Source organism: Cetorhinus maximus, chromosome 20 (assembly GCF_964194155.1).
Source record: "Cetorhinus maximus chromosome 20, sCetMax3.hap1.1, whole genome shotgun sequence".
Classification (NCBI taxonomy): domain Eukaryota; kingdom Metazoa; phylum Chordata; class Chondrichthyes; order Lamniformes; family Cetorhinidae; genus Cetorhinus; species Cetorhinus maximus.
This window is the reverse complement of record NC_135898.1, coordinates 31,674,421-31,688,221: the sequence shown is the minus strand read 5'-3', so window position 1 is coordinate 31,688,221 and position 13,801 is coordinate 31,674,421. Positions and strand designations below refer to the sequence as shown.

Here is a 13,801-nt window from a genome sequence, read left to right as displayed (position 1 = left end):
GTCAGAGGCTGGGATTTCTACAGCGAGTAACTTACCTGGATGAATGCAGCTCCAACAACACTCAAGATGATCAACCCCATCCGGGATGAAGCAGTCCACTTGAGTGGCACCCCATTTAACATAATAAACATTCACTCCCTTCACCACCAATGCGCAGTGGCAGCAGTGTGTACCATCTACAAGATGCACTGCAACAACTCACCAAGGCTCCTTTGCCATCACCTTCCAAACCCACGACTTCTGCCACCTAGAAAGACAAGAGGAGCAGACACATGGGAACAGCACCACCTGGAAGTTCCCCTCCAAGCCACTCATCATCCTGGCTCAAAATATATTGCCGTTCCTTCACTGTCGCTGGGTCAAAGTTCTGGAACTCCCTTCCTAACAGCACTGTGGGTGCACCTACACCACAGGGACTGCAGCTGTTCAAGAAGGCAGCTCACCACCACCTTCTCAAGGCAATTAAGGATGGGAAATAAATGCTGGCCCAGCCAGCAATGCCCACATCCCACGAATGAGTCAGAATAAACCCTGTGATTCTTGACCATTGGCCCCTGGGCCACCAACACCTCAATTTTAAATTTTTTATCCCTGTGTTAAAACCCCTCCATAACTCCACTCCTTCTTATCTATGTAACCTCCTCCAACCCTAAAATGCTATAAGATTGCTGCTATTTCCTTCACCCCATCACTGGTGGCTGTGCTTCCAGCTGCTGAGGGCCTAAGCTCTGAAAATCACCCCCTTAAACCTCTCCGCCTCCCTGCCACTCTTTCCTCATTTAAGATGCTGCTTAAAACCTACCACTTTGACAAAACCTTTGGTCACCTGCCCTTTTGTCTCCTTCTTTGACTCAGTCTCAATTTCTGTCTGAATATGCTCATGTGAAGTGCCTTGGGACATTTTACTACACCAAAGGTGCTATATAAATGTAAATGTTGTTTTTGCTTTAAATAATACATAAACCAAATCTCACTCATAACTTTGTATAACGCATTATGACACAAGGAAACAGACTGACTCCTGACATTGAATGTAATGGAATATTGAAGGAGCAGCTATATTTAATAGAGGAAGGGTAAATGAGAATTCGTTGCCAAAGGTCGCGTTTGCAGGAATGCGTGTGTTGACACACTGAACCTGTATAAATTCTTCCAGTTTCAAAATGTAAAATAAAATCAACTTATTTCGTTCAGAAAACTGCTGATCAATCACTTGTTATCACAATATCAGATTAAGTCAGTAGAATTAAGAACCATTGTCTCGTAAAATGTAGGGGCCACAAACCCAACATTTACTTGGGGCCCTGACAAAACAGACACCCTCTGCCTGGGTTTACTGAGGTCAGAAAGCAAACCTAAACTCCAGGAGGATGTTGCTAAAAAAAAAGAGACATGTCAAAGCTTTTCATCTTTCACTCATCAGGACACTTCACAAGAATACCTGAGTATGCTAGAATTACGCCTATAACTAATTTAAGATTGTCAGTTGGGCTTGTAGTGTGGCACATTTGCATGGAAGCTGCATATATTAATACACAGGGCTCTGTTCTTAGCTGACAGAAAGAGCATGTACACACTGTCATGAAGCTATTAATGTGTATAATATTTTGGAAAATATTTTTCTTTTAAAATAGAGGTTTAATCTGTGAGTGTGTCTTAATTGGATTAAAGCCAGCTAGCCTGGGTGCTTTAACGTGTACTAGTTTTGCTATGAAAGAGACATAGCATGCATTTGCATTTTTTGAATAGAGCATTCAAGAAGTAGTGTGAAAACGGACACCTATCTAGCAGATACCAAGCAATATGTTTACATGATAAATAAAATTAGTACTATGAAAGGGGTTTTATTGTTAGAGAGGTTTAGTTCAAAGGTTGTTGATACAATGAGAATTAACATTCAATGGGCAGTGGTAAGTTTAACAAGACAACCATTTTGGGTGTGCAGGGCAGAGGCAATGTGAGATCAAAAGGCAGCTGTAAGCCTCCAACTGGCTCCACAGGAACCAAAAGTGAAAAGAATCTCATTTTGAATTCATAAGGTGAAAATGCTTTGTCTGGCACTTGGTTAAGTTGATGGGTTGCTGTTGCTTTCATAGAGATTAGTTTGGGAATTTGTTAAAAGTTATGATAGTAGTAATTTGTAGCCATGTGTGTATATATATACATATATATATTAACCTGTGTAAATTAATAAAATGTTTCATTTAGTTTAATGTAAAACCTTGGGAACTGATCGTCTGATTCCTGAATTTAGAGTCACATCTCAAACATAACACTTAAAATTATAGGTTATGACAGTTGTTTAAAGGTTCCCTCTGGGATTTTTAAATAACTCTGCTTTACCAACTACATCGGTCATAACAACACATTGCACCTGATTCAGCTAAACAAAATGAGTGATGGCCATTCGCTGACCAATCAGGGTCAAGCTGCCTGGTTTAAATTTCAAATAATGCTTGGTGGCTAACTGTCAGTCACCATCACTGGTGAATTCTCCATGGCAACACCTCTACCAAACAGAGTCCACTTGTCAGCCAATCAGCACTCTCTTCTCATACTGTAAACATTGTTGTTTCCCCCTTATATTGGTATTCTTGCACAGTGTCCTGCTGAGTGCAAGACAAAAAGCTTCAACGTGTCTCTTTTTTCAACAATACTCAAGTTCTGTATTTCTAGGGGGATACTTACGATTTACATTGTGCAACAGTTTAGAAACCTTTCCAAAAGCTAAGAGGTTTTTCACATGTACCATATCACTATGGTCAACGCAATGATTATTTCATACACAAAAATATATCCCTAATCACTTCAGTGCGATTCACTCAGAAACATGCAACAAAGTTTCAGCACTGAAACAAAACCTGGTCATCACTGGGTAAAAACTGATCAAAAGAATAATTTCTATTGTGCCTACATCAACGTCAGGATAGTCCAAAAAGCATTTACAGACCAAAGAGTACATTCAAAGTGTAAGAAACATGACAGCCAGTTTATACACAGCAGGCTCCCACAAATAGCAACTTGATAATAACTAGCTAAAGTATTATTTCTTGACATGTTGTTACTGGCCACAGCACCAGGGATAACAACCCTTCTTAATTTCAAAACAATTTCTGGGGATCATTATCATCGACCTGAGAGAGAGAGAGAGATAAACACTTATTACGTTGCAGCCTATCATCAGGAACACACCAGATTGTCAGCACTGATTGTGGCATTCAGCCATGGAGTGGAACTTGAACCCACAAACTTGGGATGCGTAGTACAGTGAGCTACCATCTGGATATCAGATGCCACTGACATCTGGGGCAAAATTTTATGTTTGTCAGGCAGGGCAGACCCAACCCAATCAGTGGTGGGCACGTAGCCGATCTCCGCCGGCCAAACAGGCCGCGCCGCCATTTTGTGTGGGCGGGTCAATTAAGGCCCGCCCAGCACGTTGCAGACTCCCGTGGACAGTGGGATTTTCGGCGGGCGTGTACAGACCACCAGTTCCAATGGAGAACCGGCAGTCTGTATAAAGAAAGGCCAGGCAGCCTCCTTTAGGCTGTTCACCATGGCCAGCGACCAGTGCAGGGGGTCTGTACAGCAGGTTCCAGAGGAGGGGAGGGCAGAGGAGGAGGGAAGACTGCAGGGTAGGCCAGTGGGGGGGCCAATATGCCCCTCGCTTCTCTGATGCCTGCCTCGCTGCCCTCCTCGAAGAGGTTGCAGAACGTTGGGAGCTCTTGTTTCCCGAGGATGGGAGGAGGAGGGCCCCCCACATCACCAGGCAGGCATGGCAGGAGGTGGCGGAGGTGGTCAGCTCCCAAGGTGCTGTCCGGCGCACAGGGACTCAGTGCCGCAAGTGCTTCAATGATTTGCTGCGCTCTGGAAGGGTGAGTTCCATGTCAGCCTTGGCCATTTGACCCAGCAGGTAGCCTTAGCCTTTGAGGCACCAACCCCTTTGAGCTCCACCCCCGCCCCACCCCCCACCCCCCACCCCACCCCCCCGCCTTTTGATCTCACATTGCCTCTGCCCTGCACACACAAAACTGCTGAACTTATATCTACCACCCCTCATTGAATGTTAATTCTCATTGTATCACCAGTCTCTTCTAACAATAAAACCCCTTTCATAGTACCAATTTTATTAGTAATATAAACATATTGCTTGGTATCTGCTAGATAGGTATCAGTTTTCACCCCACTTTTTGAATGCTCTATTCAAAAAATGTAAATGCACTCTATCTCTCTTCCATATCAAAACTAGTACACACCAAAGCACCCAGGCTAGCTGGCTTTAACCCAATTAAGACACATCCACAGACTAAACCTGTATTTTAGAAGCAAAATATTTTCCAAGAATATTACATACGTTAATAGCTTCATGACATCACCCCACGCTTCCTCAGCTATATTTAAACTGCAGCCACGCACACACTTCTCAATATTTGCAGCCCAGGACTGCTCCAGTGAAGATATGGCCACAAAATCCAAAAAGAGTGCAGACCCTGCCCCCATCCCCCCAATTCAGTGACACATCCCTGGGACGCCTTCTGGGCCACTGTAATGGCCCGCCACGATGTCCTCTACCTCCACGCTAGCCTCAGGACGCCCAGCAGACTCACCACTCAGGCTTGGGAGAGGTGGTCAGTGCCAATGCTGCACACAGGATGTCAGCCACCCAGTACAGAAAACGGATGAATGACATCATCCGTGCCACCAGGGTAAGGCAACCATCTTATCACTCTAAACTCACACACTCACAACACCACCACTGGCATCTCATTCACTGACAGCTCAAGGGAAATCACCACTCACTCTCTCACCCACACCCTCACATCTCCACCTGGCCTCATCTCCCCCGGAGACTGCCTCTTCAGCCTTCACCACCTTGAGGCCACTTGCACAGATCAACATGTGCCCCCACACACAGTACAGCCCTCACCCTGCAGCTTCTTCCCTCGCCTGAGGCCACTTCTCCCCTTCCCCAATCAAGCCCTAGCTCTGCAGCCATTGAAAAGCCACCCCTGGCTTACAGCTGATCTGGTAGGTAGAGACCTGCCCATGAGCCCCCCTAAAAGTGATGCGGTGCTGCCTGCGAAGCCTGGGATGACTGCGAGTGCTGTCCAAGGCAAGGTAGGCAAACAAACCTCGAAGTCCCGAGCGAGGTGCAGCTCGCCAGGTGTATGTCGCTTATGTACAGTTATGAAACACATCAGTTCTGTGATGTGCCTGGATGATCCAGCATGGGAGGATGATTCTGGTGAGCAGGGCTTATAATGAAATGCTAAAGTGCTGAAATTAGGTTCCCGACATGCAGCCGTGGGAAACACAGCCCCCATTGACGAATGGAGCGGACAATCACAAACTGGTTTCACGACAGCGTGAAATCAATTTTTAGCCTTCTCACCACCTCCACCCCCCCCAAACACTCACCATGACACCCGACGTCAACGGGCCCAGAAAATTCCTGGCCTGGTATTGACTATTGGTGTATTCTTAGGTTTTATCTCTCTGTCCCTTCCTGCTATTCTATGATCCTCATTTTCCATATTACTATAATGCTCTTCTTCCTTGAATCTACCCCTTGACTTGCTACATCTACCCAAGCCTGTTCCCTCACCCACCTTGTTGAGTTTAAAACCCTCTCACTTCCCTAATTATGCGATTCTCAGAACACCGGTCCCAGCTCGGTTCAGGTGTAGATGGTCCCAACGGTTCAGACCCCACTTTCCCCAGTACTGGTGCCAATGCCCCATGAACTGGGAGCCATTTCTCCCACACCAGTCTTTGAGTCAAGCATTCATCTCTCTAACTTTATTTACCCTATGCCAATTTGCATGTGGCTCAGGTAATAATCCAGAGATTATTACCTTTGAGGTTCTGCTTCTTAATTTAGTACCTAGCTTCTCATACTGGCAATGCAGAACCTCTTTCCTTGTCCTGCCTATGCCATTGGTACCTATATGGACCACGACAAATGGATCCTCCCCCTCCCACTCCCCGAACCTGGCACCGGGCAGGCAACACAGCCTTCTCGCTCTTTGCTGCAGAGAACAGTGTCAATCCCCCTTACTATACTGTCCCCACTACATTGCTGTTTGCTCCCCCTGCTTGAACGGCTTCCAGTACCATGATACCAGCCTGCTCATCCACCTTGCAGCACCTCAAACCTGCTTGACAATTGCAAAATCTGAGGCACCTCCACCACTGTCCACTTGGTCCCTTTACCTGCCTCACTCATGTTAACATCCTCCTGTCCCTCACTGTTGACCAAAACAGATTATCCTATTCTAAGAGGCATGGCTGTCTTCTGAAACAAAGTGTCTGGGTTTTTCTCCCCCTCCCTCATGTTGTCCAGTGTTTTCAGTTCTGCTTCCAGATTATTAATTCTGAACCTTACTAAAATACTACCTGGTCAGTTAAAATGCAAACTGGTCAGTACCAAAATACTAACTGGTCAGTATTAAAATTAAAACTGATCAATACAAACATATAAACTGGTCAGTTAAAGTAGAAACTGGCCAGTACTAAAGTACAAACTGGCCAATATTAAAATACCAACTGGATGGCTGTTGGTTGAAGTATGTAAGACCCTGAGGGTCTTGACTGGGTGGATATGGAGAGGATGTTTTCTCTTGTGTGAGAATCTAGAACTCAGGGTCACTGTTTAAAAATAAGGGGTCACCCATTTCAAACGGAGATGAGGCGAATTTTCTTCTCCCAGAGGTTCGTGAGTCTTTGGAACTCTCTTCCTGAAAAGACAGTGGAAACAGAGTCTTTGGATATTTTTAAGGCAGAGGTGGATAGATTCTTGGTAAGCAAGGGGGTGATAGGTTATCGGGAGTACACATGGGATGCAGATTTGAGGTTACTATTATATCAGCCATGATCTTATTAAATAGTGGAGCAGGCTCAAGGGGCTGAATGGCCTACTCCTGCTCCTTGTTCACATGTTGGTCATAAAATACTAATTGGTCAGTTAAAATACAAACTGGTCAGTACTAAAATTCAAACTGGTCAGTACTAAAATTCAAACTGGTCAGCACTAAAATATAAAGTGGTCAGTACTAAAATACAATGTGGTCATTACTAAAATTCAAACTGGTCAGCACTAAAATGCAAACTGGTCAGTACTAAAATACTAAAGGTCAGTACTAAAATTCAAACTGGTCAATACTAAAATACTAACTAGTCAGTACTAAAATGCTAATTGGCCAGCACTGTGGTACAAAGCTACACTCTGACCCAGTTTAATGCTGTAACCCGAGTGGAGAGAGCAGCTGTCAGCGCGGATCTTTCTCACCGTGGACAGCTCGTCGCAGCCCAGCAGCCGGTAATAATCCTCGGAATCCTCGGCTGTACGATTCAGTATCCCGTCCATCTGGAGTAATCTGCCCCAGCACTGCTCTGCCTCTGCCTGCTCTTCGCTTCAGCCCGTTGAGCCAGCGCTCAGTCGCTGAACTGGTTCCTTTTATAAACAGACGCAAGTGGGTATATCGCCCACTCGCCGTGTTCCTGTCTGTCAGTGACACCCACACACTGAGAGACAATGTCAGTCTCCTGAGGCTTGTAGTTCTGAAGAGCCACAAGTAGGCGGCCTCAGTCATTGCTCTCTGCAGACTGTTCTCTCTGAATTCCAAGATGCCCTTTACAGTCCAGCAATGTTATACAGCAGCTCCATCTGAACGAATCTGGACTAATTCAGAACTGAAGCAAGTTTCAAGAAGACAAGGAGCTGAATTCCTAAACAACACCAATTTGTGTTTATATAGCACCTTTAAAGAAATGAAGTGTCCCAAGGCATTTGACTAATCAGACAGAATTTGACAATGACTCACATCAGGAAACTTGGTCAAAGAAATAGGTTTTAAGCAGCAGAAGTTGAAAATTGGGGGTGTGAAAGAGGCACAAATTAATTGGAGGAGTTCAGACATCTGAGAGGGTTGTGGGGCAGTAGGAGGTTACAGAGATAGGGAGAGGTGAGGCCATATGGAGAGATAGGGAAAGCTGCATGTGTCCATCTTTGCAGTCTCTATTGAGGAACAAGACATTTCTTTTAAAATTTCTTCTAAGAATTACAGCATTTGTCTGAAATTCTGCAATTATATTAATTTCAGGCTCTCTATTGGTGATTGGGTATGTATTTATCTCTATCTGTGTATATGTATATACATCTGTTTTCCTATTTGACTTCAGCGCATGCTCTTTATGTTGTCTATTCCCTGTATCTATAGAATCATAAATTGGTTACAACACAGGAGACAATTCAACCCATCGAGCCTTTACCAGCTCTCCCTAAGAACAATTTAGCTAGTTCCACTCCCCAGCCTTTCCCCCGTAGCCCTGCAAATCTTTTCTCTCCAGATGCTTATCCAATTCCTTTTTGAAGGCTTCAATTGAATCCGCCTCCACCACACTCTCAGGCAGTGCATTCCAAACCCTAACCACTCGCTGCATAAAAAAGGTTTTTCTCATGTCACTGTTGGTTCTTTTGCCAATCACCTTAAACCTTGTGCACTCTGGTCTTGACCTTTCCACCAATGGGAACTGTTTCTCCTGATCTACTCTGTCCAACCCCTTCATGATTTTGAATACCTCTATCCAACCTCCTCTCAACATTCCCTTCTTTAAGGAGAGCTGTCCCAGCTTCACTAATCTATCCAAATAACTGAAGTTTCTCATCCCTGGAACCATTTCTAAATCTTTTCTGCACTCTCTCTAAAGCCTTCCTAAAGTGTGGTGCCTAGAATTGAACACAATACTCCAGTTAAGGCCTAACTGTGCTTTATAAAGCTGTTCAGCCTTGCTCACTTGAGATCCAAGAGATAGGTGCGCCAAGTCCTCATTAGAGAGTTGCTGTATGCTCACCATTCCGCACCAGCATTCCCTACTGAGGAACACCCTCAGCAGCAAAGTAACAGACACTCTCACTCCTTTAAATAGGTTAGTTTGACCATGAGCAACAGGAAGACAAATGTCATGGTCCAAGATGTTGCTATACTGCCATCTATCAGCATTGGCAATGTGACACTGGAAGTTGTTAATAGCTTCACCTATCTACCACAATCACCAGCAATATGTCACTTGATGCTGAAATGAACACGTGTATCGCAAAAGCTGCAGCTGTTATGTCCAAGCTGAGTAAGAGAGTGTGGAAAAGCAGCAACCTAACTGAGAGCACCAAACTGTGAGTCTACCAAGTTTATGTCCTCAGTGCACTCTTCTACAGTGATGAGACCTGGACACCACATGCTGGGCAGGAGAAAAAGCTGAACAGTTTCCACCTTCACTGTGTCAGACGTATCCTTGGCATCTCTTGGCATGACAAGATCACCAACTCAGAGGTCCCTGGAAAAGCTAATTCCATCAGCATACACCCATTGCTAAGCCCGCCTGCACTGTGTCACATTGCTATGTCTGCACTGACTTGGCCACATTCATCAGATTGGTGACGGCTGTATAGCCAAAGACCTTCTGTACGGTGAACTGTCCACTGGGTCATGACCTTCTGGGGTGTCCATACCTCCGCTACAAGGACATCTGCAAGCGAGATATGAAGATGGTGGACACCGGCACTGACAACTGGGAGATAGTCACTGCCGGCTGCGACCTCTGGAGGCTGACTGTTTGGAAGAGCTTTGGAAGAGGTGAGCAGCAACAAAAAGCTCAGCTGGTCAAGAGAAGAGCTCAGAGAAAACAGAAACCAGCGATTTGTGCTCCTTCGCAGCCCAATGTCTTCTTCTGCAGCAAATGCGGCACAGACTGCTGTGGCAGAGTGGGGCTCCTGACAGACACCAGGTGATGCTTAACACAGAGTTGACCACCATGGTGCAAACAAGACGCAAGGCTGCACAATTATAAAAGGTGCTTTATACAGGTTCATCATAGCCCCCTTGCTTTTAAACTCTTGCCTCCGTTTATAAAGCCCAGGATCCCATATGCCTTTTTAACCACTTTGACAACCTGCTCTGACACCTTCACCAATTTATGCAGATATGCCCTCAGATCTCTCTGCTCCTGAACCTCCTTTAGAATTGTATCCTTTAGTTTATATTGTCTCTTCTCATTCTCCCAACCAAAATGCATCACTTCACACTTCTCTGCATTAAATTTCCACCCATCCCATCAGCCTGCCTATGTCCTCTGGAAATTTAACATTATCCTCCTCACAGTTCACAATACTTCCAAGTTTTGTGTTACCTGCAAATTTTGAAATTGTGCCCAGGACACCCAAGTCTAGGTCATTAATATAGACCAAGAAAAGCAGCGGTCCTAACACCAACCCTTGGGGAACTCCACTTTCCTCCAGTCCAAAAAAACAAACATTTACCACTGCTTTGTTTCCCGTCAATCAGCCAATTTCAGTGCTGCCACTGTCTCTTTTATTCCATGGGCTTCAACTTCGCTGACATGCCTGTTGTGTAACATTTTAGCAAACGCCTTTTGGAGATACATATATACCACACCAACAACATTGCTGCCATTAGCATGTGGCAGATACTGGCGTGGTGGCAATATTGATAGACTAGTAATCCCATGGCCCAGGCTAATGGTCTGGGGACATGGGTTCAAATCCCACCATGACAGCTGGTGGAATTTAAATTCAACTAATAAATCTGGAATATAAAGCTCAGCTCATCTGTTAAAGCAACCTCTGGCATTTGGGCAGTGGAAGCCATTGTAGCTACAGAGACAATCTGAAAAACTTCAGACCATGCAACATCTCAACTTCAAAAATATCAGGACTAAATTGATCCAATTTTTATAAGTATAATTTTATCTTCATTTATGACTAATCTTTGTGTGTATATGTGTTAGTAATTTTATCATTTCTTAAGTAACTTCCAGAACAATAGAATAAACGTCACCTTTCCTTTTTTAAGTAAAAAGGCTTTGCTGCTGGGTTATTTTAACTAGAATTTCTCATTCCACGGGGAAGAAAATGCACACACTTACAAACACACACTGCTCTTGGGTGACTTTGAGGAAACACCTTTTAAAGCATCTGTGAAAATGCCTCATGGGGCAGGACTTACAGTGACTGTATAGGTCAGTTTTATTGCATAGTATTCTGCAATTTTTACTGGTACTTTGAGGATTCAATTCTGTGACTCCGTCCAATATTCTGTGGAAATCATTAACATTTAAATGGAAATCCCTGTATTGATAAATTAATGGCCTAGGATGTTAACAATGTAAATGGCCAGATCCATTGCCTTCAATACAGACTTGTAAACAAGTTGGCTATCCATTTGATATTGCTAAAAGAAAGTCAGATTTCTGTAAATAACTATTACTCAATGAGATGAGGTTAAAAGTTACTAAGCTGAAGACACCCACTGCCTTTTGTTTAAATTCAATGGAGTATATTTCTGTGGGATACCTGTTTTACCAGAAAGAGCCAGTCCCAGCTTTCTAAGCCACTGCGAGGGTTCTGTATATTAGGATTGTGCCAGATGAGTTGGATTAGTTTTCTAACTGCAACCTATTACACAGCACAACAAATGATGGTGCCAATGTTAACCCTTCCTATCTGGTAGAAATCAGGAAGATGGGGAGTTAGGACTGAGCAGGCTAGTGACTCAATCAGACCTTGGCCCTTTCCTAACACCTACCGTTTAAAGTAGCTGGGGGGCTTCATAAGTTTCTGCAAATTGGAATATAGCTACATTACAACAGTGACTGTACTTTAAATTTGGCTCTAAAGCACTTTGGGATATCCTGAGGTACGTCAAAGTCAATACATAAGGCAATCTCCTTTCCTTTCTATAGGAAGCTATTTCTTTATAATTAGACGCAGAATAAAAACCTGCTGACATTGGACCGGGTGCAGTGTTCATTTTAAAGAAAGTATTGAAATATATTGAGTGAAATTGTGAAGGACTGTGACCTGTAGATAACTAGTGTGGAAGTCAACCAGAATGAACATGAAACAACACAGATATCTTGACGGGCAGGTTAAGATAGAAGATCTTCAAGATGAAGAAGTTTGGATAGGAGGAAATCACTAAAGCAACACACAATGAGGTAGCCAGTACAGATGAAGAGTTCCCGAAGGAGTGCATTGGCAGAAGTTCAGAGCAGCGGGCTGATGAGGGAGAGATGCAATGAATCTGCTTTTGAGGGTTGAAGTCTTCTGGACCAAGTCATACAAGAACAAAGGAAGAGTGAAGAGGAACATAGCAGAGCTGGTTTGTATGTCAAGAGTCCAGTAACATGATGCTAAACTTGCAAAATTAGAAATATCGGTTAATTGAGCTAGTCGTGGTTGTAATTTTAACTGCAAAGGATTACTTGGGTGGGCAACATTACCTAGGTTTATCTTTCAGGCATTTGAGTCTGTAAGCACTTCCAATAACGGAAGCTTTCTACAGCAAGATGACATAGCTACACCACACTTTCTTGGGAGTGCTGGCGTGCAACTTCACACCGGAAAATTGTTGCTTTGTTCTTCGTATTTTCTGTGCCCTACCCAAATAGGTAGAAGTTTAATATCCGCGTCCGGTATGTTCAGGAGACTGGCATCAACTAAAGTTCACTTCACAACAATTAAGTGCTCAATTAGACTTGAACACAATTTTCCTCATAAATTTGGTGTTTATTCTTCCGAGCATATTGACTTTGAATCCACGTATTCAGTTGTGAAGGCTAATAATGACAGGAACAATGAGGGGGAGTCAGATTTGATCTATCTGCTTTAAGCCTCCTGTGACTTAAGTTTTAAAGTCTCTGCTTTGTAAAAGTATAGATCATGGTCACGGAGCATTCAATTGCCTGCGTGCCCTTGTGGACAGGATGGTGGGTGGTTAGAGTTGACACTTGGAGAGTTAACCGGAGATTATTTGGGCTTTAAGTCTAAACTACATTGACCTATTTGCAGTTTTATGGCTACGTTATTCGAGGATTTGAGGGGTGCTTTAAATTTTAGTTGGATTGCTAGACACGGTTTTATTTGCAGGGCTACAGGGAAAAGGCAGGGGAGTGGCATTAGGCGAATTGCTCTTGCAGAGAACCGGCACAGACATAACGGGCTGAATGACCTCCTTCTTGTGCTGTAACCATTCTATGGATCCTTATTGGATTTTAACCCGAGCACATGTAGGGAAGGTGCTTGATAATATTAGAAATGCAGGTTCCTTTAAGAGTAAACCAAGACAGAGTGAAATGAGAGCAGGTGATGCCCATTGAAGCTTGTACTCCCAGTAAGGGGGTTTTTGCTTTTGGACTGGGAAAGGATCCAGAAGGGGAGCGTGGAAACTGGTATTTGTACTGAACTATAGTTTAACAATAAAACAGTTGTGATTCAAAGAATGTCTTCTGCTGCCTGATTTGGTAAATGGATATCCACCTATTAAACAGTTCTGTGCCTTTTACGCCAGATACAAACAGATCATTGGCTGTCAGGAAGGATGAAAAAGCCTAAAAATTAGGTTCAAAACCTTCCTCTTGGTGGGGGAGGGTGGGGGGCAGGAGAAACGGGAGTGCTCCCCCAAGCCCCAAAGGAAAGTCGACCTTTCCCCTAACTCTGCCTCCTCTCCCTTCTCTCGAAAAGAAATTTATTCCCCGTGACTTACCAGTTTGCTGAATAGGGTTACCAAGCCTCCAGGATTAGCCTGGAGTCTCTGGGAAATGAAGACCAATCTCCAGGGGCAGAATTTTCCCTCTGTTTTGGGGGGAGGGGGGAGTTCAGGAGCAGGGGTGCCTCCAATTGGTGCCCCCAATCGGGGGTGCGCCGCCATTTTACGTGGGCGGGCCAATTAAGGCCCGCCCAGTGTGATGTCTGCCAGGAAGCCCTATGCGCTCGGGGTGGGGGTTC

General features: G+C 44.3%; 1 protein-coding gene across 1 annotated transcript in view; it reads right to left on the bottom strand.

Annotated features, from left to right (window-relative positions):
* The window catches only part of dnajc12 (DnaJ (Hsp40) homolog, subfamily C, member 12), a 64,216-nt gene extending 56,669 nt beyond the window's left edge, over positions 1-7,547 (bottom strand). Inside the window, exon 1 of the mRNA XM_078565863.1 lies at positions 7,289-7,547. Coding sequence (XP_078421989.1) covers positions 7,289-7,366 — 78 coding nt within the window. The 5' untranslated portion in view covers positions 7,367-7,547. The remainder of the gene's footprint in view (positions 1-7,288) is intronic.
* Positions 7,548-13,801: the final 6,254 nt, after the last annotated feature.